Consider the following 25,755-nt stretch of genomic DNA (forward strand, 5'->3'; position numbering starts at 1 on the left):
ATCACCTACCCTTTGTGTTATATCCATGTCCCTGGTCATTATGTCAGCCAACCAAGAAGTCATCTTGGTTGAAAATACAAAATTCTGCCAATCAGAAACCTACATTTTCCCATATTGTGATATCCTGCATTCCTGATGAAGGGTTTTTGCCCGCAACGTCAACTCTCCTGCTGCTCAGATGCTGCCTGACCTGCTGTGCTTTTCCAGCATCACACTCTCAACTATGATCTCCACCATCTGCAGTCCTCACTCTCACCTTCCTGAAGTGTTCCCCCATTCCTGTTTTGTGGCCATTTATACAATTTCTTTGAGACTTTATAAATTAGGTTTTTATTCCTATATAGAAATGATCACTATGACTCTTAACCTTTAAGATCACCATGTACCATGCTCCAACAGAAAAACTGAATGTCAGCCAAACCAGCTGGGTCAACTCTACTGACATAGCACATGTTAATATAAAAAGATCAAGAATGAACTGTTTATTGTCATGGTCAGCTCATGCTGCAGCCTGAAGATAGACAACGCCTTACAGGTAATTGTTTTTCTCAATTGCTTTAATTGCCATAAGAGTACAGTAATACATTGGCAATGATAGAGGTCTGGAGAGACTGCATTTTATAATAGTCAGGCACTAAAAATATCTGATGACTAAATATTCCCGCTCATTTAGGATTGTGTGAAATAATTAATTGCCAGACGGCATAAAGCCCATTAGTTGTGCAACAGTGACAAGTTTATATACCCTATCACGTACAAGTAATGTCTTAGGAAAGCAGGCCTTAAACTAAAAGGGTGCTCAATTGAGAAATGTAACATCTGGCGAAAGCACAAGTTACTTGCACTAATTTAGGGTCTGTTTGATGTTAAAAATATTTATTAGAAAATTGTGACGTTATTGGCAACAATGCATGGACAGTATTTAATAAATAAAGGGCAACATCACGAGTTAATTTTTCTTCATTCAGCCAGTGAGGGGTTAATGACCTTTGCTACATCTTTAGTCTTTTGCTACCATAGGGTGGAGATGTTGCACACGAGAGCGCTCGGTTCTGTTTAGAGACGGGTTCTCTAATTGTATTTGCAGCTCTTATTAGTCAAATCCTGAAAGCAAAATCGTTATGCAGTTTTTTTTGGGGGGGGGCGAAGAGGGCGGCGAGTGAAGTTATTTCTGAAAACTGAGCCTAGTCGGTTTTTAATAATTCGATTTTACCCGTGGGGGGGAGAAAATAGGCAAGCTCTTTACTGAACGTTGCCCACTTGGAGGGGTGTGGGGGAACCAACGTGGCATATAAACAACCTCATGGGAGAGTGAAAACCGCTCAGGAAAACGTGGCAGAAACGGGGTAAAGCAAATGCAGTTTTAAGTCTTTCAAATGAATAAATAACACACCCTGAATGAAGTTAGATCACGGGGGGTTCGTAGCACGTTGACTGATTAAACTCTCTCTCTAATTAAACTGACCCGCGCGGAATGTTTGGTTAACATGTACAATTGAGTTAAAATTTTTATTAATTGGAAAAAGTCTGGTAACGAGAGAGCAGGGGGGTGGTTCTTTCAAGTTTTTATCATCTGCTTCTAGACGTTCATTTCAAAAGTTTCCAAAATAGGAGACTTCAATTGTACGTCATTCAATGCAAAAAAAAGTAATGGATGAAGAAGCACATTCAAGCGATCTAGGAGTTGGAGAAGGTGGGGCACTGCCTTATTCCGCCAAATTGTAACCAGTTTTGTCAGGAGTGGCTGTGGCCATGGTCAGATCAGCTGGGAAGGTGCGGGCCAGAAAATGGACTGAAGTTCCCTTCTGGGAGCGCTAAAACTTCAGTCTTAATTCAGCCAGTTCCTGATCGTGGTGTAGGATCCACGTGAAATTAGCATTTGAAATAGACGAAAAGTCATCGAGACGTTGCAGAGAGCAAAGAATTCAAAAGACTTCTCGGCATATTTTTTTTTCAATGTTCACTTCCTGTCAGTGTTGGATCCACCCATCATGAAAGCCGCGGAGGGGGCTGGGTGCTTGCAAGAAACACGCAGTTGTAATTAGTCGCGCTGCACGTTGGTTGCGTGTCATTTTCTCCTGGTTTTCTGTCGGGAATAAATGTGCATTTCTGGAACTGTCTACTTTTCGTCCATTCCAGTAATTGTCCGGATTTATTGAAGACAATCTCGTTTTAAAAAGTAGTATTTTACATTAATGCTCTTCCCTGTTACAGCTTAGGAAAAAATGCCTCCAAGTTGCAATGACAAATTATTCTCATTGTACATTAAGTTGGAAAACCTTACTTTCGGCATCTTGGCAGCCGACTACGTGCAATTGAATAGTTTTAGGCGATACTTCCTTTCATGCCTTTGATATTATCGTTTAAAGAAACTTAAACATTCGGTCTTCTAAGTTTAAAAGGAAAACAAACGCCTGCACTATATATAAAGTGGGTTTTTTGCTCGATACATTAGTTGCGACTTTCACGGACTGAAAAAAGTTGTGCGTCTTGCCACCAAGTAATGCAAATCAGTTTTTTTTAATAAGATATTTAGAGCGAAGTGAGACGCTACACAGCAGTGCACATGTTAGTCCCACAGCGAATAAAGTGGGTTCTTTTAAAGAAAGACACCTCATATTCCATCAAGAAGCCCCTTCTAGCTCAAGACGAGAGGAAGGGAGGGTGGGTATGAAATCCCGCCAGTTTACTCAAAGCAAAGTCTCCGCTCGGATAGTGGCAGCCACAGCAGCAATGACGCATTCCCTCTTGTGTATCGGTATTTCACTGAAGACCAATACACTGCAAACCCTCCCAAAAGTTGCAAAAGCCCTTTGCAGCCGTGCTTTTTAAAAGAAAAGCCTTTAGACGGGCAGCTGCTTTAGTCAGACTGAATTTTTTTTGACAAAGTAATATTGACTTTCCCAGCTCGTAAGATAAGAGTTTTTTTGCACTTTAGCCTATGCTAACGAGTTAAGGAGCGCCTGTCAATCAAGCGGTTGTTGTCCTGACGACTCCGGGCCAGGGTTCGAAAGCAGGCTGGTTAAATCCCGCCCACTACCGAGCGCTCAATATTTATAACAAGGCAGACACAGCCAGCAGTTCTAGCAGTTCAACTTCGCCACCACCAAAAACAAGTCATTTTTTTTTTATTTTTTTTCCCTTTCTCTTTATACATTCGGACCTCACGTTTCTTTGCTGGGGAAAAAAGCAATTGTGACTCCAGCCCTTTCGCGAGAGCAGGATCTCAAGTTGTAGAAACTACTGCCTGAAGATGTCTGCAACTCTTCTATCTGCTTTCTACGATATCAACGATTTCTTTTGCAAGGTAAAACGGGAAAGGAAACGGATTTCTGAAAGTTGAGAGAGGGGAAAAGTTTTCCAAAAGTTCGGGGAGGGGGGCGGTGATAAACAACTTTACAAACGTGCCTCTCTGAATTGCATTCTTGTAACTCGTCCCTTTAAATGTTCGTGTTCTAATTGTTCTGTTTGCATTTTCTTTTTTTTTAAATGTATAAACAGAACGAAAAATCCCTCAACAACTACAATAACTTTAACAGTATGTTGGACAAGAAGGCAGTGGGGACCCCAGTAACAGACTTTGGGCCGGGATTTCTGAGGCGGCACTCGACCAGCAACTTGCAGGCGTTGGCGAACAACTCGTCCGCCAAGTATCCCAGTTCTTCTTTCCCCAACATCAAGGAGTCCAGCAGCACGGCCATGCTGAACAAAGAGAACAAGTTCCGCGACCGCTCGTTCAGCGAGAGCGCCGAGCGCCAGCACCACCACCACCAGCAACAGCCGCCGCTCAGCCCATTGCATCTGGTCCAGCAGCAACAGCAGCAGCAGCAGAAAGCGGCGGCCGGCGGCCAAGTCAACTCCACCCGCTACAAGACCGAGCTGTGCCGGCCTTTCGAGGAGAGCGGCACCTGTAAGTACGGCGACAAGTGCCAGTTCGCCCACGGCATGCACGAGTTGCGGAGCCTGACCCGCCACCCCAAGTACAAGACGGAGTTGTGCCGCACATTCCACACCATCGGCTTCTGCCCTTACGGACCCCGCTGCCACTTCATCCACAACGCCGAGGAGAGGAGGCAGGCGCCCTGCAACAACAACGCCATCAACTCTTTCCACCACCATCACCAGCAGCAGCATAGCGGAGGCCAGCACCAGCCCCGGCCCAAACTGCACCACAGCCTCAGCTTCTCCGGCTTCCCCAGCGGCTCCAGCGGAGTCGAGTCCCCGCTGCTGGAGAGCCCGACCTCCCGCACGCCGCCGCCGCCGCCTTGCTCCTCGTCGTCGTCGTCCTCCTCGTCCTCGTCCTCTTCCTCCTCGTCCTGCTCGTCCTCGTCCGGCTCCAACATGTTCTGCGAGGAGCTGCTGTCGCCCACACTGCCAGTGTGCGCCAACAACGCGTTCACCTTCTCCAGCCAGGAGCTGAGTAACCTGCTCACCCCGCTCGCCATCCAGACCCAGCAGCTCGCCGCCGGGGGAGCAGGAGCAGGCTACAGCCAGCAGCAGCAGCAGCAGCCCGCTAACGTCTGCCCCCCGTCTCCTCCTTACATCCTGAGCCAGATGCAGTCGTGCCTGCGGCGGCTGGCTGAGTCCCCGGTCTTCGATGCCCCGCCGAGCCCCCCTGATTCCCTCTCCGACCGGGAGAGCTACTTGAGCGGCTCGCTGAGTTCGGGCAGCCTGAGTGGCTCCGAGTCCCCGAGCATGGACCCGGGCAGGCGCCTCCCTATCTTCAGCAGGCTTTCCATTTCCGAAGATTGAAGAGAGAGAGACACACACAGACAAACACACAAACTCCACTCTTTATTTAACATAACTTTTATTTACGAATCGCAAACAACAGCAACAACAAAAGAAATCCTGCCAAGAAAATGCCTTCGTTAAGGAAACAAATATTACAGGACTTGCTTTTTTTGCCTTGTTTAAGAAAAACTTCATTCCAAACTTTGTTGCAAGTTGATCTATTTTCCATTGCCACCTAGTGGCCTGTTTGCCTTTATAGAGAAGAGAACTGTGTTGCAGATTTTTTTTCGTCGAGCACTCGTTCGTTGAGTTAGTTGTAATTGTTGAAATAACTGCTGATTGTTAAATTTTTTTTAGCTGTTGAGTTGTTGTGATAGCACATCGCAGCACAACTCGCTATAAAACTATTTAACTTATTTATTATCTCAAGAAAGTATACATTGGTAATTTGTTCATACTGTATTTATCGCGTATGATGAAAACAATAGATATATATTCTTTTATTATGTTTAAATTATGATTGCCATTATTAATCTGCAGAATGTGGAGTGTGTTCTTTTCACAGTAATATATGCCGTTTTTGTTTTGTAACTCACTTGGTTATTTTGTAAATGATAAAATCTTAATTTAAGAGATTGTATGTAATATTTATTTCATTAATTTTTTTTCCTTGTTTACGAAATGGACGATTGCATGGTTTCTGTTCTAGAAATCAGTTCTTGATGCTGTGGAAGTAGTTAGGATTGAAGATGGTAGGCATTTTTATAAGAATGTAATGTAACGGGATGTTAGACCGTCCAAAGTCAGTGGTTAAAACTTCAAGTATCAGACTTTCATGTGGCATTCTTAAGTCAAAGTGGCATCATAAGTTTGTTTTTTTTTGTTGTATAAATGACACTGTGATATTTTTAAAAATAAAACAATAAAGAGCCAAAATATGTAGCACCCTGGACCCAGTATTATATTGACAGTGCCTTCAGGGTCCAGTTGCAGACAGAGTTCTTATTTTTTCTTAACCAAAATAACAAGCTCAAGTTTCAGAACAAACACGCATTCCCTTTAAAAGTATTTTTTTTTATAATTGGGGGATGTCAGTTCTCTGAATGTAATAGTTTTGGAGGTGAACTTAATATGTGTAAAGCAACCTATCTTCCCAGAGAGAGGCAGATGGGAATGATGGACATTGCCACCACTTTGATTAGTGAGGGGCCACCTCTAGGTCTGAACAGTTTTTTTTGCAGTAAATCTGAAATGTCGAAAATGGAACTCTGCTTTTGGGTTTTTGTTTTTTTTCTGGGATTTACTATTAAACAAAAAATGGAAAAAAAAACTTCATTTTCCAAGACAGTGGGTGAATGATGGTAGGTTTAGTTTGTACATAGTAGGTACAGATAATGAGCACTATGTACTCTCTTTTGACTACTTTAACAGAAGTATCCTTTGAATGTAACAAAAGGAAAAAAAAACTTGTTTAAAATACTTGGGGTGTCAGTTCACTACAGATTAAGTGTGAGACTGTAAAATTTGTACTGTAAATTTTTTGTAGTTCTCCCAATAAAATCATTTTTGAAGAAAGGTGAGTTGTGTAGTGTCCTTTTGGATGTGTGAAACAAACGTTTTTTGACAATAGTTTGGGGTTTCTTTTTGTATTTTAAACATGTGGTGAGGTGCCTTGGATTTGGATGGCAACCTACAGTTGAGTGGGGAGAAATCAGTGCCCCACCCAATCTTTAATTGTGGGAGGCAGAGTTTTACATAACACTTCCAGCTGATTGCTTTGGAATTATCTTTTTACTTAAAAAGGAGATGAAGTTCATGCACACCTCCTGCTGTTTCACCTCCCTTCTATGGCATATAAGTTATTACAAATAAAGTTTTTGTAGCATGCACAGCCAAAATGACTATCAAATACCATTTAAAGACCGCCTTAAAATATAAATAGTAACTAATTCTTATGTGTTGTAACTAAACAATTGTGGTTACGTGGATGGGTAATCAAAAGTATCATGTCTATGAAACTGCCCTGTCAGTAAAAAGGGCAACTCACAATAGAAATGGATAACAGAGCTGTAAGTAAATATGAGCTGTCTTTACTTTGAATCTCCCAGAGAAAAAACCTTACAATCTGTGTACAGTAGAAGGCCATCATGACAACCTACTAAATTGTGTTTTTCTAATCTAAGAATAGTTATCAGCTGTCCCCTTTTCTTGGGAGTGGAGTTAATTGGAGTACCCTGTCAGCAGCATCAATCAGTGATTAGAAAGTACTGAAGTCTAAGTTATCTGGAATAAGTTTAAGTAACCTGTTACAGCCACTACTTGCAACTAAAGTACCTTTGAGTGCAAAATGGATAAAACTTGCCTTTTGGGTCTTCGTGCTTCACCTCTGCTTACTTCCTTAGAAATTTGAAAAGTGCATTAGTTCATGTCCTTTTTCACTGTGTACAACACTAGACTGGCAGTACTTTTCAGACTGCCTCCAAGCCAGTGCTTACTTTGTACATAGAGTATGTGTAAAAGATTGAAATTTCAAGTGAATCTGTAATATAGCTGTTCTTTTCACTTAACTACAAACCTCAAAACTCGAAAGAGCAATACAGGTATTGTTTTCCCTCAGGCATATTTTTACAAATGGAACACAAGGTGACTGCTAGAATGTGTACACTAAATTCTTAAATTTTGCCATTTTTAATCAAGCTTTTAGGTTTTCTGGCCTAGTATATGTTTGCTCACTGACATTTTATAATAATACAGTGAAATGACTGGGCATTACATTGCTGCATAAGTACAAGCTGCTGCTGATTACATTTCTGATCCAACAATGTAGAGGGTTGCAAGTGGATCATTTACTTGCACCCCTAAATGAGGTTTAATTAGGAGATATTATCTTCAGTTATTAAGTCAACTACTTTGTCTTGTGAATCAATCAACTTGCAATGTGAATGTGTAGGAGGTGATAGTTGCTCAGAATTAGTGGCTTTTTGGATGGAACCATCTGAATGAGGATATAACTGCCATGTAATGCATCTAAAGTTGGAGTGATCCAATCAGGATGAAATGTTACTTTGATCAGTTATTAATCCAAAAGCCTACCAAATGAATGCATTAATAAAATGCTGGAGAAACTCAGAAGGCCTGGCAGCATCTGTGAAAAAAGAAACAATCTTTGAAGTCCAATGATCCAAGTTTTCAATCTGAGGAGTCATTAGACTCGATGTTCACTCTGTTCGTGAGATACTGAAAGGTTAAGAGTTAAACCAATATTAACCAAAAGCTAAAACAATATTGCATTGTACCTTGGATTTAATACAGAAATTAAGATATTGCTATCATTTCCATGTGGCAATAATTCAGGCTTATAACTTTACACGTGATAATATTTCTACATGGGATATTTGTTATTCCCAAGCATGTGTAGCATACATTATTTAAAAGTGTGACACCTCTTCTTGTTCTTCTGCATAATATTTCATTATGTTTGCTATATCATGTCTTATTTTCACATAGATGTAATACCGTCCTTTGTTGCCATCAATAAATCATGTCACCCTTTGCCTGAAGATAATGCTTGAGTTTGGCTTGGCAAAGAAGTACAGTTAAATCCAAGGTCCTTCTGTTCAGCCCTTTTAAATATACTGTGCTCATTGAATCTTCATAATTTTAACCCTTTTTGTTCACTCTGATATTTCAATGATGATCTGTACATTTCTAATATGAAATACTGAAAAGACAGTAACAGATTTATTTACAGTAACAGATCTTACTGGAGGTTAGATCCAAAGCTCTGCTGTCCTTGTCCTAACATACCAATTCTTGTACACCCACCACCTCAGGCAAATTACTTGGATTACAAAGGATATATGGTGCAGTAACAGGCCAATGGGCTCAACAAGTCTATGTAGTGCTATTGCTCCATTCTAGTCTCCTGTTTTCTATCTCAATCTATCATTGTACCCATATATCACATCTTCCTCAAATGTCTGGTTAACTTCCCATTAAACTTATCTACTTTTTTCTTCTTTGGGGTAACATATTTCATATTCTTGCCCTTGTTACACTCTGCCCTATGGGAAGAAACATTCTAAATCCTCTACCAAAGCATGTCATAACTGAAGTATTGATAATTGGCCACTCCTCACATCTGTAAACTCGTAAAATTCTAAATCTTGTTTTTAAACATCTACATGGCCTTGCCAGCAAGTACTCTGCACGTTTCTAATTCTGGTTTTTTCATGTTTTCGCCCCATTTTAATAAGTCCATCATTGGTGTGTATATCTTCAACTGCCTGGGCCTGAGCTCTATCTTTCTTTCAAAATGCCATAAGAAACTCAATCTTTGTTAATTCTCCTGATGCACCTTGAGACCATCTTACTATGTTGAAGGTGCTAAATAAAAGGTAGTTATGGGAAGAAAGGACCCTCACTGGTAAGCACTTTGAACAAATTGCCTCAGAAAACCAATAAATTCTCACACTGTTTATGAAAATACATTTGGAACGAGATTTTTTATAAAACTTGGACCTCTTGCAGTACAATGAATGTACCCTGTGAAACTTTTTGAAAGCTCATCAAAAAAGTAGAATTGAATTCTTGGTGGTGAAACAAATTTTTAGTCTGAGGAGTTTTGGCTCCGTGGGTGAATTTACATCATAATGTGGTACTCTGCCACAGGGATCCTGAAGTTCCCAGTCAAGCTTCAGTGCTCATGGATTAGAAATGGAAAAAAAAAGTCAGTGTTGGCATTCCTTAATAGCATTCCAGCAACCTCTCATGGAAGTACATGTGCAAGCCAGGTGAGGACAGGGATAACCTGCAAACACTCACAATCCAGACTCTGATGTGCAAAAAGTATCCAAGGGTTCTTGTTGTAGCATGATTCATCACGTAATGAAGAGGAAAGGTAATTGGATGAGGGGATAAAAAAAGCTATGTTGTACAACAAATATTTTCTCAGCCTGAAAGGTACACATATGTCTTCAATTCTGTTTGAAAAAAGTACCTTGATAAATAAGAGAGCTCCATAAATCCGAAGATAGGTTCAAATCACACAAGAATTGTGTATTGTATATCTAGCTGTATTAGTTACATCTTCAGTATTATATTTTTAACTAAAATGGATTATTCTTGGGTGGAAGGACTGGTTGATCAACTTGAAGTTCATTTCTTATTATTTCTTCATACAATAGTATCTCGATGAGTGTATTTATGTTAGCTATTATCATTTTGCAGCATTAAAAATTATCGTGGACCTTCAGTGGGTTCACATATCTGTTAATTTTTATTTTTTAATTGAATTTGATACAAAGCATTCAATTTTAATTTTTCTCCTGTTTCATTTCTATAAACATTTATAAAACCCTGTTAAATGGGTGGGAAAACTGTAGCAAATTGGGCAGTACTTATACAATTAATGGGAGGGACCTGGGTAATTTTGTCAAACAGAGACCCAGTGGTTCAGGTACATAGTTCTTTGAAAGTTGCGTCACAAATAGACAGAGTGGTTAAGTAGGCAGTTAGCACACTTGCATTAATTGCTCAGACCATTATGAACAGGAGTTGGGATATAATGTTGAGGTTGTACAGGACGTTGGTGAAGCCACTTTTGGGGTAGTCTGTATAGTCCTGGTTTTTATAGAAAGGATATTATTAAACTGGAGTAGTTCACAAAAGATTTACCAGGATGTTACCAGGACTTGAGGGTTTGAGTTATAAGGGTAGGCTGGGACTTTTTTCACTGGAGTGCAGGGGGTGGAGGGTTGATCTTATAAAGATTAATAAAATTATGAGGGGCGTGGCTAAAGTGAATAGCAAAGGTCTTTTTGCAAGCATAGGAGAGTTCAAGAAAAGGGCATATTTTTAAGGTGAAAGGCGAATGATTTAAAAGAGACCTGAGGGATAACATTTTTGCGCAGAGGTTGGTTCGTGTGTGGAATGAACTGTCAGATGAAGTGGTAGATTTCAAAGACATTTGGATAGATACGTGAAAGGTTTAGAGGGATTTGGGCCAAACACAGGCAAGTGGGACTAGTTTAGTTTGGGAAACTTAATCAGTATGGACAAGTTGAACCGAAGGGTTTGTTGTATGATTCTATGACTCTATTTAATTTATACAAATTCACTGCTCTCAAAGAATTTCCACAAATAATAGAATCTAAGCTGTTCATGCAATTTTAAGTGAAAATAAACGAATAAAGCCAATATATGGTTCTTACTCATCTCCTGCTGAAGTTACAGCAATTCCTCTTCTTACTGTCAAGCTCAGATATCAAGACGATCACTTTCTGGGAGATGGATGTCATCAGTGGAAACCCAAACCCATGAGACAGTGTCATGAGGAGAGGAAGTTGAAAAAGTGAATAGTGTGACTATTGGCTTATCTGCTGTTGGTGCCTTTTCCTACCTCTGGTCTTGACTATTGTAACACTATCCTGCCAAGCCTTCTATTTTCCATTCTCCGGAACCTTGAGGTTATTAAAATGCTGTTAACAGAATCCTAACTCACTTAAAATCAGATTCAACAGTATACCCTCTTCTCATCGCTTACATTGGTTTCTTTACTTTTAAAATTCTCATTCCTCTACGGTCTTATCCCCCTCTCTCACCCATTCTCGGTCATCTCCTCCAGCCCTATGAGCCTTTAGGGGTTCTGGTTTTCACCTATTCTGGCTTCATACACATTCCTCAGTTTAATTGCTTCACCTTTGGTGGCTGTTCATTGTGTTGCCTGAGCTTTAAGCTCTGGGTTCGCTCCTTTGGCTCCTCTACTGTTTCCTCCATTAAGATGTTTCTTGACAAAGCTAATGCCTTCTTTATGGTGATCCCCTGATGCATCTTGATCAAATTTTATTTGATAATATTCCTTTGAAGTGCTTTGTGATGTTTAACATGTTAAAGATGCTAAATGAATATATAAGAATGTTGTAATTGTATTACCTATCGAGTTTTATGGAGAGTTGCTGAACATTGCAGTTAATGGATAAGTTATTAGTTATTTTTTTTTGTTTCATAAAAGTGAATTAGCCAGAAATAATGTTTAGAAAATAAAAGTTGTTGGCATTGCTTTCTGGATCGATATCTGTAATTTGCAGGTTTGAAATGACAATCGATACAGGGGCTACAGAAAGTGTAGAAATGCAGTAGCAAAGTGGGATTTCATCATCAGGACATTGTCATAGAGAGTGATGCCATACAGAATGTTCACCCCCTCAAACCAGCATAAGAGAATCACTGAGGTGGCACAGAAAATTCTGCGAGGAGAAGGAAAAGAACCAAAACCAGTTGTCCATGTCAGAACCAGCAACACATAATTAAAGTGCTGCAGTCAGTGTTTAAGGAGCTTGGGAGGAAGTTAAAAAGCATTATCTCAAAAATAGTAATTTATATATTATTCGTGCCATACAATGGCATCAATGAGTACAGAAATAAATAGAAATTAATGTGTGCTTAATGTGTGGTTAAGACACTTGGCTCAGGAGGGATAACTTCATAGAGCTGGTTCAAGTGTATAGCGGGTTTACACAAGGGGTATCCAGCATCTAGATTAGAATAGATTAGATTACATTACATTACATTACAGTGTGGAAACAGGCCCTTCGGCCCAACAAGGCCACACCGACCTGCCGAAGCGCAACCCACCCATACCCCTACATTTACCCCTGCGCCTAACACTACAGGCAATTTAGTGTGGCCAATTCACCTAACCTGCACATTTTTGGAGTGTGGGAGGAAACCGGAGGAAACCCACGCAGACACGGGGAGAATGTGCAAACTCCACACAGTCAGTCGCCTGAGTCAGGAATTGAACCCGGGTTTCTGGCGCTGTGAGGCAGCAGTGCTAACCACTGTGCCACCGTGCCGCCCGTTCTAGACAGAGCTTAAAGTACTAGGAGAGCTTGAAGTACTGTCAACTGGCACATTAATTGGGAGGAAGGGACTATATGGATTTAACAGGGTTTGAACACCAAGGTGTAGCAATACGAAGTAGAAACAAAATGTACAGAGTACTGGGAGAGAGAACGCAAGAAATAATGTAGAATTAGGTGGGGTCAGTTGGGAGTTTAGAAGAATGAAGGGGATCTTATACAACCCTTAAAAATTCAAACAGGACTAATCAAGGTAAACACAGGAAGGAAGTTCCCAATGACCAGGGCATCCTGTACCAGAGATCACAGTCACCAGGTAGGGGATTTGGGACAGATATGAGCTGAAATTTCTTCACCGAGAAAGTGATAAGCCTGTGGAATTCTCTGTACAGAAAGCAGTTGATGCCAAAACTTTGAATCTTTTCAAGAAGAAGATAGGTATACTTCTCAAGTCTAAAGAGATCAATGGATATGGAGCGAAAGTGGGAACAGGGTACCATGGTGATGATGATGATAGTGAATGGCAGAGGAAGCTTGAAGGCCTGGATGGTGTACACTTGCTTTTATTTTCGATGTTTCTGTCATAGCAAATACAAGGAAGGATAAATTAGTTTCGAAGGGCATGTGCGTGAATGCTTGAAATGTTGTTTATAAAATTATCCATTTGCAGGCACAAGTAGCCTTATTGAAATATGTCATGGTAGTAATAACTGAAACCTTGCTCAAAAAAGGGGAGGCATGCATGGTTATTATTCCTGGATACAAGTCATTCAGGAAATTATGAAGGAAAACTAGTGCAAAATATAAAAATGGATAGAGAAAGTTTCTGTAAGTATTTAAAAAGGGAGAGAGTAGCTAAAGTGAGTGAGCCTCTTTCCTGATGAAGGGCTTATGCCTGAAACATCGACGCTCCCACTCCTCAAATGCTGTGCTTTTCCAACATCACACTCTCGACTCAAATCTCCAGCATCTGCAATCCTCACTTTCTCCTAGTTTGTCCCTTGGAGGACGAGACTGTGGAGCAGCGAGTAGGGAACACAGAAAGGGGGAGTAATTTCATCAATTATTGTCTTAATTCCACGATGGAGCACACCCGTATCATCCCAATAGTACAGGTGATGCAAAAATTACAGAAAGGGAGAAACATAGAATAACCATCATCACCAAGGAAAAGGTACTGTCAAAATATTGAGATTGAAGGTAGACAACTCCTCAGGGCCTAATGGCCTACATCCTCGAGTCATAAAGGAAGGTAGCACCAGAGATAGGTATACACCGATCAAAATATTCCAAAATTCCTTAGATGTGGGGAAGGATCCAGTGGATTGGAAAGAATGCTATTATAAAACCTTTCTTCAAAAAGTGAGGGAGTCAGAAAGTAGGAAACTATACATCACTAAGTTTAACATCTACTGTTGGGAAATTGTTAGAATCCATTATTAAGGAAGCAGCATTAGGATAGTTGGAAAGTCAAAATACAATCTATCAGAGTCAGCATGGTCTTTTATGATGGATAAGTCGTATTTGACTAATTTGATAGAGGTTTTTGAAGATATAACAAGTGGATAATGGAGATCCTGTAGGTATATTACATCAGGATTCCAGAAGGCATTTAATAAGGTGCCACACAAAAGGTTAATATATAAGATGAGCGGAGTAGTAATCTCAGGATTGTTACCGGTGCCACATGTTAGTGAGGCAAGGAAAAGGAAGCGAGTGCAGCTAAACACGTGGATACAGGGCTGGTGCAGGAGGGTGGGCTTCAGACACATAGATCATTAGGTTTTCTTCTGAGGAAAGTGGGACGTGTACATGAAGGAAAGGTTGCACTCAAACTGGAGGGGCACCAATGTTCTGGGCGGGAGATTTTCTAGAGCACTTTGGGATGGATTATCCTAGTTTGATAGGGGGATGGGAACCAGAGCTACAGATCAGACGAGAGGGTAGTTGTTGAATGGGCAAAAATAGAATGCAGAGAGTCTGTCAGGAAAGATACACAGTTGATAGGGCAAAGGAGTGGATTAAAGTGTGTCTGTTTCAATGCAAGGAGTGTCAGGAATAAAAGTGATGAACTTAGAGCATGGATCGGTACTTGGAACTATGATGTTGTGACCACAATGGATTTCACAGGGGCAGGAATGATATTTTAAAAAGAACAGGGATGGGGGTAAAAGAGGAGGGGGAGTAGCATTGTTAATTAAAGAGTGCATCACAGCTGCAGAAAAGATGGTTGTTGAGGAGGGTTTGTCTACTGAGTTAGTATGGATGGAAGTCAGTAACAGGAAAGGAGCAGTCACTTTACTGGGTGTTTTCTACAGAACACCCCCCCAGTAGCAGCACAGAGATAGAAGACCAGATTGGACAGCAAATCTTGGAAACGTGCAGATGTAACAGAGTTGTTATTATGGGTGACTTTAACTTCCTCAATGACTTCCTTAATGCAGATGGTCTGGATGGAGCCGAGTTTGTTAGGTGTGACCAGGAGGAATTCCTGACTCTATGTAGATAGGAGAAAGTGAGGACTGCAGATGCTGGAGATCAGAGCTGAAAAATGTGTTGCTGGAAAAGCGCAGTAGGTTAGGCAGCATCCAAGGAACAGGAGAATCGACGTTTCGGGCATAAGCCCTTCTTCAGGACCCTCCCCCTCCCCCAAGTCCCTCCTCCCTACCTTTTATCTTAGCCTGCTGGACACACTTTCCTCATTCCTGAAGAAGGGCTTATGCCCGAAACGTCGATTCTCCTGTTCCTTGGATGCTGCCTGACCTGCTGCGCTTTTCCAGCAACACATTTTCAGCTCAATATGTAGATAGGCCAACTAAAGGGGAGGCCATTTGGATTTGGTACCAGGTAACGAGCCAGATCAGGTGTCAGATCTCTTGGCATTTCGGTGACAGTAACCATAACTGCCTCACCTTTACCATAGTCATGGAGAGGGATAGGAACAGACAGTATGGGAAGGTATTTAATTGGAGGAGGGGAAATTATACTGCTATTAGGCAGGAGCTGTGGAGTATAAATTGGGAACAATTGTTCTAGGGAAATGCACAACAGAAATGTGGAAGCTTGTTTGAGGAGCACCTGCTGGGTAACTTTGTCCCACTGAGACAGGCAAGGACTGGTAAGGTGAAGGAGCCTTGGATGACAAGACCAAGAGACCTTCTTGTCAGAAGGAAGCTTACTTAAGGTTGAGGAAACAAGGATCTGGCACAGCTTTAGAGGATTACAGGGTAGCTAGGAAAGAACTCAAAAATGGACTGAAGAAAGCTAGGAGGGGGCACGAAAAAGCAGGAAGGATTAGGGAAAATCCAAAGGCGTTCTACACATAGGTGAGGAATAAGAGAATGATCAGAGAGAGGGTAGGGCTGATTAGGAATAGTGGAGGGAATGTGTGCCTGGAGTCTGGAGAGGTAGGGGAGGCCCTAAATGAGTTTTCTACTTTAGTATTCGCAAAAGAGAGGGACCTTGTTGATAGTGAGAACACCGTGGACCAGGTTAATAGGCTTGAACAGATTGATATTAAGGAAGTGAATGTGCTGGAAATTCTGGGAAGATAGATAAGTCCCCAGGGCCAGACCAGACATATCTGAGGTTACTACGGGAAGTGAGGAATGACATTGCTGTGCCTTTGGTGATGATCTTTGCATTCTTACTCTCCATGGGATTAGTACTGGATGATTGGAGGGAGGTGAATGTTGTTCCTTTGTTCAAGAAAGGGAATATGGAAATTCTTGGGAATTACAGACGAGTCGGTCTTACGTCTGTGGTAAACAAGGTACTGGAAAGGATTCTGAGAGATAGGATTTATGACTATTTGGAAAAACATAGTTTGATTAAAGAGAGTCAGGATGGCTTTGTGAGGGGCTGGTCATACCTCACAAGCCTTATTGAGATCTTTGAGAATGCGATGAGACAAGTTGACAAAGGTCGAGCAGTGGACGTGGTGTACATGGATTTCAGTAAGGCATTTGATAAGGTTCCCCACGTAGGCTCATTCAGAAAGTTAGGAGGTATGGGATACAGGGAAATGTGGCTGTCTGGATACAGAATTGGCCGAAAGAAGACAGCGAGTGGTAGTGGATGGAAAGTATGCTGCCTGGAGGTCGGTGACCAGTGTTGTCCCTCAGGGATCTGTTCTTGGGCCTCTACTCTTTGTAGTTTTTGTAAGTGACTTGGATGAAGAAGTGGAAGGATGAGTTGTTAAGTTTGCCAATGACACAAAAGTCGGTGGTGTTGTAGATAGTGCGAAGGCTGTTGCAGGCTACAGCAAGACATTGACAGGATGCAGAGCTGGGCTGGAGTTCAACCTGGAAAAGTGTGAAGTGATTCATTTTGGAAGGTCAAATTTGAATGCTGAATACAGGGTAAAAGATGGGATTCTAGGCAGTGTGGAGGAACAGCAGGATCTTGGTGTCCATGTACATAGACCCCTCAAAGTTGTGACCCAAGTTGATAGGGTTGTTAAGAGGGTGTATGGTGTTTTTGCTTTCATTAACAGAGGGATTGAGTTTAAGAGCTGGGAGGTTTCTCTGCAGCTCTATAAAACCCTGGTTAGACCATGCCTAGAATATTGCGTCCAGTTCTGGTCACCCCATTATAGGAAGGATGTAGATGCTTTAGAGAGTTTGAAGAGGAGACTTACCAGGATGCTGCCTGGATTGGAGGACTTGTCTTGTGAAGAGAGGTTCAGTACACTACTGGAGAGAAGAAGGAAGAGAGGTGACTTGATAGAGGCGTACAAGGTAATGAGAAGCATAGATAGATAGCCAGAGACTTTTCCCCAGAGCAGAAATGGCTGCCACAAGGGATCATAATTTTAAGGTAGAAGGTATAGGAGAGATGTCAGAGACAGGTTCTTTACACAGAGAGTGGTAAGTGCATGGAATGCACTGCCAGCATTGGTAGTAGAGTCAGAGACATTAGGGACATTTAAGCAACTGCTGGACAAGCACATGGATGGCAGTAAATTGAGGGATCTGCAGGTTAGGTTGATCTTAGATTAAGATAAATGCTCGGCACAACATTGCAGGCTGAAGGGCCTGTACTCTGCTGTACTCTTCTATGTTCTATATAAGGTAAGATCACATGGGGTTAGAGGTGATTTGTTAGATTGGATAGAGGATTGGCTAACCAACAGAAAGCAGAGAGTCAGGATAAATGGATATTTTTCTGGTTGTCAAGAGGTAACTAGTGGGTGATACAGGGTTCAGTCCTTGGGCCCCAACTATTATTGCAGTAAAGAAATGAAAAATTTATGAATGGATATGGATATGTTAAGTGGATGGTCCAAAATGTGACAGATGAAGTTTAATGTGGATAAGTGTGAGGTTATCCAATTTGGTTGGAAGAATAGAAAGACAATTATATTCTAAATGGAGAGAAACTTCGAATGCTTTGGTGCCGAGGGATCTGGGTGTTCTCGTACATGAATTGCAGAAAATCAGTATGCAGGTACGGTATCTAATAAAGAAGGCAAATGGAATTTTTACATTTATTGTTAAAGGAATAGGGTATAAAAGCAGGGAAGTGGTGCTGTACAAATCATTCGTGAGACTGTACCTGGAGTATTGCGTACAGATTTATCCCCTTACTTGAGAAAGCATGTAGTTGCATAGGAACCATGTCAGACAAGGTTCACTAGATTGATTCCAGAGATGAGGAATTTGTCTTATGATGAGAGATTAAGAGTTTAGAAGAAAGGGAAATGCTTCCTCTTCTAGGACAATCTAGAATGAGACTGCATAGTTTGAGGATACGGGGTACCAAATTTCAAACAGAGATTATGAAAATATACTTCTCTCAAATGGTTATGAATTTGTGGAATTCACCATCCCAAAGTGTGGTAGATGCTGGGATACTGAATAAATTTGAGGAGCAGATAGAGTAGCAGGTTATGGGGAGCAGGCAGGAAAGTGAATTGTAGCTGAGCTGAGATAAGCCACGATTAAATGGTGAGTTGGGGTTGAGGAACTGAATTTCCTACTCTCATTCATAGTTCTTATGTTCTTAGGAAAGATAGGAAATGATCAGGAAAAAGATAACAATTTTAATTAAGAAAAGTATTACAATACGAGAAAGAGGGAATGTCCTTGAAGAATCTAAAACAGAATCTATTTGTTGGATTTATGAAACAGTAAAGGAGTTATTATGCCACTGTTGCATTTGATGAGCTTTCAAACAGTAGGGAGAAGACAGAGGAGCAAATTTGCAGCAAATTTATTGGGAAGTACAATGATTATAGGTGAGTGATAATGGAAAACAATAGTAACTTTGGTATTAAATAGTACAATGATCATGTTAAAGACAGAAGAAAAAGAGGAATTTCTTAAGAAACCTTTCTTGATCTTTAAGTTTCCTGCTCAATGAGGAAGGAATCATTGCTGGAACTAGAGCACAAGAATGGAAAGGAGTATAGCTCAGGAACAGTGAACATAATATCAAAAGGTTTAAATTAATTATGGAGAAAGGCAAGGAGTAATTGGATTAAAATACCAAACTGAAGGAGGGATGATTTCATAAAATTGAGGTGGAATCTAGTTCCCGGAAGTTGGAACCAAAGACTGGCAAGCAAAAATGTAATGGAGGAATGGGTGGGCCTTTAAAGAGGATATAGCATTCATGCAGTTTGGTGCATTTTTAAAAGGAAGAAAGGGCAGACAACCAAGCTCAGTACTTTTTCCATTCTCAAAATATGGAGAGTGATATGCACACTGAAGAACTCCCACAGCTCATTAATCTTTGCAGCCTGTTAGATCTGGTTTTCTTTTGCAGTTTGTCATCGGCAGGATTTAAAGACAGAATATTTTTTAGAAAGCAATAGCTATTTCCATCTGCATTGCAAAACCCAAGAATTCCACAGATGAATTATGGCCTTCTGAGGTCTAAAGGATGGATGCAGTAATCACTCTTCACATGCTTCCAGCAACATGAACTTCCTGGATACGGTATGAATTCTTTTCCAGTTTTTATCTATTGGATTCTGTCGTTTTGTGCATGGTGACCATTTCTGGCTTTTTAAAAAACTTTGCAGTTATTTCCACAGACTCTTTGGAGCCTAAGAGATTGGAAATGCAGTTACTTTATCTTGTGGGTACACCACATGTTTCTGTTTCTTTTGCATTTGTTCCTCTTGCATTTTATGGGAAAGATTTTTTTGTTGTATAGTTTATTGGAAGATCCGCCGCAAACATTTTAACTCAGCTTGAAAAGAAACTGGCCTATTAGTTGTGGTTTACTTTTATTTCTTGGCTTTCTTGCAAAGAAAATTGTTTGACTAGCAGGGCTGAATGTAATGTTAGCCCTTCCTTTCCCCCCATCTGAGACAAATCTGTTTAAAATTCAACAGGGATTTAGAGGGAGTTTTGTGAAGCTGAGATGTTAGTTAAGAAAATAAATTGCTGCCTGGTGCTATTAAATAGCTGTGCAAGAAAAGTGGAATGAACAGTATATTTCCCTTCCCTACCTTCTTATGCAATCCTAAATAACCGTTAAATATTATGTTAAAAGTTTCTGACCTGTCTTCCAATGTTTCTTGTGGCCACCACCAGTGATTTGGAATTAAATTGCTCTATCCCATTCAGAGCCTTTGAGTTTAATAGAAATAAAATTCAGGAGAGACATAAATTTTGTTGCTGTACTGATGCACTATTATCCATTTCACAAAGTCAAAATCTACCTGTTTGTGCCATTATTGAACAATTCTTTGGAACAATAAAACACCCCACTATTTGGAGAAACATTGTGCTTTAGCTCTACCCTCTACAAATCCTCTAAAAAAAGACTTTTGGTATTCACCAGTATTAAAGTGTAAAGCTAACGATATCTTCTGACAACTAGACCTAAAGAGTTAAATAGGCGAACAATGGGTACTGCAGATGCTGGAGATTAGAGTCAAGGTTAGAGTGGTGCTGGAAAAACACAGCAGGTCAGGCAGCATCCGAGGAGCAGGAAAATCGATGTTTCAGGCAAAAGCCCTTCATCAGGAATTTCTGATGAAGTGCTTTTGTCTGAATCGTCAATTTTCCTGCTCCTCAGATGCTGCCTGACCTGCTGTGCTTTTCCAGCACCACTCTAATCTTGATTATGAAGTTAAGTGCTGAAATCAGGCAGTCCAGCCCCTTTAGAAACTTCACCATGCATGCATCTCACTGAGTCTGCATGGAGACTGCATCACCACACTGAAACACATGGGAGGACACAAAGTTGCAATATCTGCAGTATAGAAACGCAATAACACACCAGGTCGTAACTCTTAGGGCTTGAAACTTTCAGTGAAGGTAAATTTTCTATGGTGTGACCCAAATGAATTACTATCGAAAAACCTCTTTGAGACTGAAAATTACCTTTTATACATATGGAGTCTGATTCATTGTTGACTTGTTTTAATAAGTAAACCTTTTGTTTCTGTCACTTTTATCTCTAAATTTCACTTTCTTTCTCTCTCTTTATTTCATCTACATGATTTGGTATTGAATCATTCTTCATATCTCTATAAGAAGTCTTCAACCATGTTGGCTAAGAACATGCAGAGTTTTGTGTCCTATTCTTATGGATGTCAGCCCCTCGATGGAGAGGACTGTGCCAAAATAGATTTCTAATGTCCACAAATTCCATTGCAACAGTGCATAGAATGGCTGTGGACAAGTGTAAGTATAATGAATGATTCATGCCACTGATCTGTCACTGTCTGAATTACCATTCAAATGTGATTATTGTGCTGCTTTCCTGACCAAAATTGACACAGTGCTGAAATAGGGATGACTTTACAGTCTTTGGTTGGATAGCAGCAACTGGGCTGTGGCTGCACAGCCAATGGGCAAAGTGGACTTTCATCCAATCTCAAACAAAGGTAAAATATCAATGTTACATTCACTGAGCCAGCTGTCTCCCAAACAAGAATGAGGTTTCTGAGAGGGATGGGCATTGGAGTTGTGACTGACTCTCCCAGACATGAGCAATTGGGATAGCGAGCTCACTCAATGAGTGAGAGCGTTATGCAGTATGTTTTCATAAGTGCAATAAACTCTGTTGTATTCTTGAAAGTACAAAATAAATTACAGGAATTTTGTGGCAGTGATTTTCCCATGGGAGCTATTATGAAGACGTTAGGCAGTGAAAAGTACTTTAGCTCTATCCACAATGTCACGCGATGGCAGCTCAGTGGCCAGATGGTGTCTCTCTGCAGACCCGACTGAGTTCAGCCATCAGGAATAAGAGGGAAGTGAGGAAGTCCCATGTTAGATAAAGAATGAGCAGTTGCATCCTGTTTATGAGTGTAATTTAAATTCAGTCAGCTGACAGTCCCAGACAATCTCAACACACTGGAGTGTATGATTGAATAGAGACAAATAGAACCTGGTAACACATAAACTCCTGCCATTCCAGAGAATACCTGATTTCATCAGTGACATGGTGCAGTGGAGCAGAGGAAAGATAAATCATCTTGGTCCTTTCACACATAACGCTCTAGCAGTCAGATTAGACAGCATAGTTGGCTGAGACCTGAGAGCCAGGCTTCCCCTTATTCCTCCTGGCCAGGAATAGTATGTAGTGCTGTGAGGAGCATTGAAGATAGTCCAGTGTAAGCCATGAAGAAACAGATGTCAAAGCAATGGTCACAATAACTGTTTCCTGTGCCCTGACATGAATTTCTACAATTGTGTGGACGGTGGATTGCAATTTTGTGTGTAAATAAAGACTCTGTCCATTGATGATTTGAAATCTCCAAGATTAAAAGAGGAAATTAGCAATATTAAACTTGACAAATTATTCATTGTGATAAAAGGATCAAATGACAGAGCACACAAGTGAAACATTGGAACATCAAGGGATACAATGAAATGAGCTAGAACTTTTTTTTTAATCCAAAGGTTAAAAGGGCTGCTCAGGAGCTCACTGATTCAACACTGTACAAACATTTCAGGGAAGATTTAGATTTGTGTCTGGAAAGATAAAAGATTAATGAGATAATCTTTGAGAAGGGCTCGTTTTGTTAGGGTCTGATGGTCTTTATCAATCTCCAAACATTCTTGCTGAATAAAGAAATGATCAAAAGGGCGGAATCTTAAAAGATCCTTGAAGATGGTTTAGAAGCAGCATCAACAGGGTAATTGGAAATTTCACACTAATATATTTTCACTTTTGTGTTAACAATGTGATGCTGGATAAGCACCCCAGGTCAGGCAGCATCCGAGGAGCAAGAGCCTTCCACATCCATCAGAGTTTTACCTGCACTTTCACACATGTCATTTACTGTATCCGTTACTCCCGACGTGGGAGACAGGATGCATACGTGCAGAGCGCTTCAGAGAACATCTCTAGAACACCCACACCAACCAAACGCACTGTCCCGAACGCTTCAACTCCCCCTTCTACTCCATTAAGTTCATGCAGGTCCTGGACCTCTTCCATCGCCATACCTTAACCACCCGAAGAGGAAGAATGCTCATCTTCCACATTAGGACCCTCCAATTACACAACATCAATGTGGACTTCAGCAGTTTCCTAATTTCCCCTCCCCCCCATCTTATCCCAGGTTAACCTTCCAACTCGGCACCACCCTCATGACCTCTCCCACCTGTCCATTTTCCTTCCCACCTATCCGCCGCTCCACCCTCCTCTCCGGCCTATCCCCATTACCCCCACCTCCATCTACCTAATGCACTCCCAGCTACCTTGCCCCCAGTCCGATTCCTCTCCCATTTATCTCTCAGCCCCCGACCCACAAGCCTCATTCTTGATGAAGGGCCCTTGCCTGAAATGTCAATTCTCCTGCTCCTCGGATACTGCCTGACCTGGTGTGCTTTTCCAGCACCACACTTCGACGCTGATCTCCAGCATCTGCAGTCGTCACTTTCTCCATATTTTCATTTTGTCAATCATGCCAGAGACAATGGCATGATTGACAAAATGGGTGGCACGGTGGCACAGTGGTTAGCACTGCTGCCTCACAGCGCCAGAGACCCGGGTTCAATTCCCGACTCAGGCGACTGACTGTGTGGAGTTTGCACATTCTCCCCGTGTCTGCGTGGGTTTCCTCCGGGTGCTCCGGTTTCCTCCCACAGTCACAAAGATGTGCGGGTCAGGTGAATTGGCCATGCTAAATTGCCCGTAGTGTTAGGTTAAAAGGGGTAAATGTAGGGGTATGGGTGGGTTGCGCTTCGGCGGGTCGGTGTGGACTTGTTGGGCCGAAGGGCCTGTTTCCACACTGTAAGTAATCTAATCTAATCTAATCTAATCTAATCTAATCTAATCTAACAACTGGGTAAGATAACTGACTACTCACCCAGGTAGCGGGAGGGTAGCTAATAATCACTAATCATGTACATCATAGACAAAATACATGCATTCCCTTTCACTGACTGAGATTGCTTGAGTTGAAGAGGTGCATGTTTTTACCTTGGAGTATGTATTCCAATTAAATATATCTAGCAGCAAAATTTTGGTGAGGTTGAAAAATAAAGAAGGTAATTTATTCTCACTCTCTCACCCCAAAAATAATGCATTTCACTCACTCATTGCAACCACACTTCCTTACAGTTGGAAAGCCTAGATACAGATGAAGTTAATATAATTTTACAGCTGACAGAAATCTCAGTTTCTTCCATGACAGGCATACCATTTCTTAGATGCTTTTGACGCCTCAAGAATGAAGCAAAGATCTTGGGAATGAAGGATTCTCAGCAGCCTGCAAGGTTTCTTGTTGAGTTTCTGGGAGAATGGTTGTCAGGTGAACTTGGAACAGATTTGGGAATTCTTCTCTCTGTTAGGATCTCCCGCTTTCGAGGGATTGCTGCTTTTCACTATATCCACTCGAAAGACTTGCAGCTTGTTTCATGGTTTTCTTGTATCATTCTCTACCTGCAAAACAGCTTCCATCTGCCTTCCTCATCATGTGATTCCATTTTACAAACAAAGCGTTTGGTATATGTTGTTCATCGCATCTTGTATAATTGTTTCACAACTTGAGGTTCACCCCAAAACAGAGATTGCTGGAGGAACTCAGCAGATTTTGTGGAGAAAAATCCACAGAGCTAAGGATTCAAGTCCAGTGACCCATCTTTAGAACTGAAAGCAGCTAGGAAAAGGTGGTATGTGTGCTGCTAATGGGGTTGTAGTGGGTATGGGAGAAGGGGCAGAAATGGAGTGCATGGATAGACAGAGACAGAACCTAGGGATAGAGAGAAAGACTAGTTAGGCAGACGAAGGTATTGCTGAGCCAAGGAAGAAAAGAAGATTGATAGTTGATGATTAGAACTTTGAGTGGGTGAAAATGGGTTGGCTTTGCTGAAAGCAACCCATGTTATGACAGGACCTGGAGTGTGGGGAGGGTAATCGACATGAAAGCTCTACTGAACTCAATATTGAGTCCTTATTTCTGGCATCTCCCAAAGTGGAATATGAGGTTTGTTCTTCCAACTTGCACTGAGTCTCGCTGGATCTCTGCATCAGGCCTGAGGCAGAAACATTGGCCAGGGAACATGGCGGAGTGTTGAAGTGGCAGACAGCTAGAACCTCGGGGTCATTTTTTGCAGACAGAGCTTAGGTATTTTCCAGAGTGCAGTTCATTTCCCCAGTGTAGTGTGAGTAGCAAATACAGCACATTACATTAAGTGAAGGACAGTTAAATCATTGCTTTATCTAGGAGGTGTGTCTGGCAACTTGGAAGTGAGAATGGGGAAGGTAAATGGGGAAATGTTGTGCATTCTGTGGTTGCATGGGGAAGTGCCATGGGGCTGTGGGAGGATATTGGGAGTGGAAGAAGAGTTAACCAAGGTATCCCTGAGGGAATAGTCTCTATGGAATGCTGACAAGGGAAGGGAAAATGAGTCTAATGGTAACATGGAGGTGGTGAAAATAGTAGCTTATGATCCTTTGAATGTGGAGACTGGAGGGTGGTAAGAGAGGACCGGGTGACAGGTGGTGTGGGAGGGAAAAGAAGATGTGAGGGCAGAATTCTAAGAAATGGGTTGGACACAGATAAAGGCTATATCAACTATGGTAGCAAGGAATCCTCAGTTGAAGAAGAATATGGTCATTTCTGATGCACCCCTGAGAAAGCTGGTATTATCAGAGCAGATAGAACGAAGATGGAGAAATATGAGAATGGAGTCCTTACAGGAATCAGGGTGTGAGAGTATGTATAGTCCAGGTAACTGTGGGA

At 41.4% G+C, this 25,755-nt stretch overlaps 1 protein-coding gene across 1 annotated transcript; it reads left to right on the forward strand.

Moving 5' to 3' along the window:
• The first annotated feature begins 2,724 nt into the window (after positions 1-2,724).
• zfp36l2 (zinc finger protein 36, C3H type-like 2) lies at positions 2,725-6,309 on the forward strand. Its single transcript, XM_043695689.1, has 2 exons — positions 2,725-3,307; positions 3,502-6,309. The coding sequence occupies exons 1-2, from the start codon at positions 3,254-3,256 to the stop codon at positions 4,750-4,752; spliced, it is 1,305 nt and encodes a 434-aa protein (XP_043551624.1). The 5' UTR covers positions 2,725-3,253; the 3' UTR covers positions 4,753-6,309.
• The last annotated feature ends 19,446 nt before the right edge of the window (positions 6,310-25,755 follow it).

The sequence above is a fragment of the Chiloscyllium plagiosum genome, chromosome 9, assembly GCF_004010195.1.
Source record: "Chiloscyllium plagiosum isolate BGI_BamShark_2017 chromosome 9, ASM401019v2, whole genome shotgun sequence".
Classification (NCBI taxonomy): Eukaryota; Metazoa; Chordata; class Chondrichthyes; order Orectolobiformes; family Hemiscylliidae; genus Chiloscyllium; species Chiloscyllium plagiosum.

Coding starts and splice junctions, on each gene's coding strand:
- zfp36l2 (XM_043695689.1), top strand. CDS start 3,254: ATGTCTGCAACTCTTCTATCTGCTTTCTACGATATCAACGATTTCTTT. Junction 3,308..3,501: donor TCAACGATTTCTTTTGCAAG/GTAAAACGGGAA, acceptor ATGTATAAACAG/AACGAAAAATCCCTCAACAA.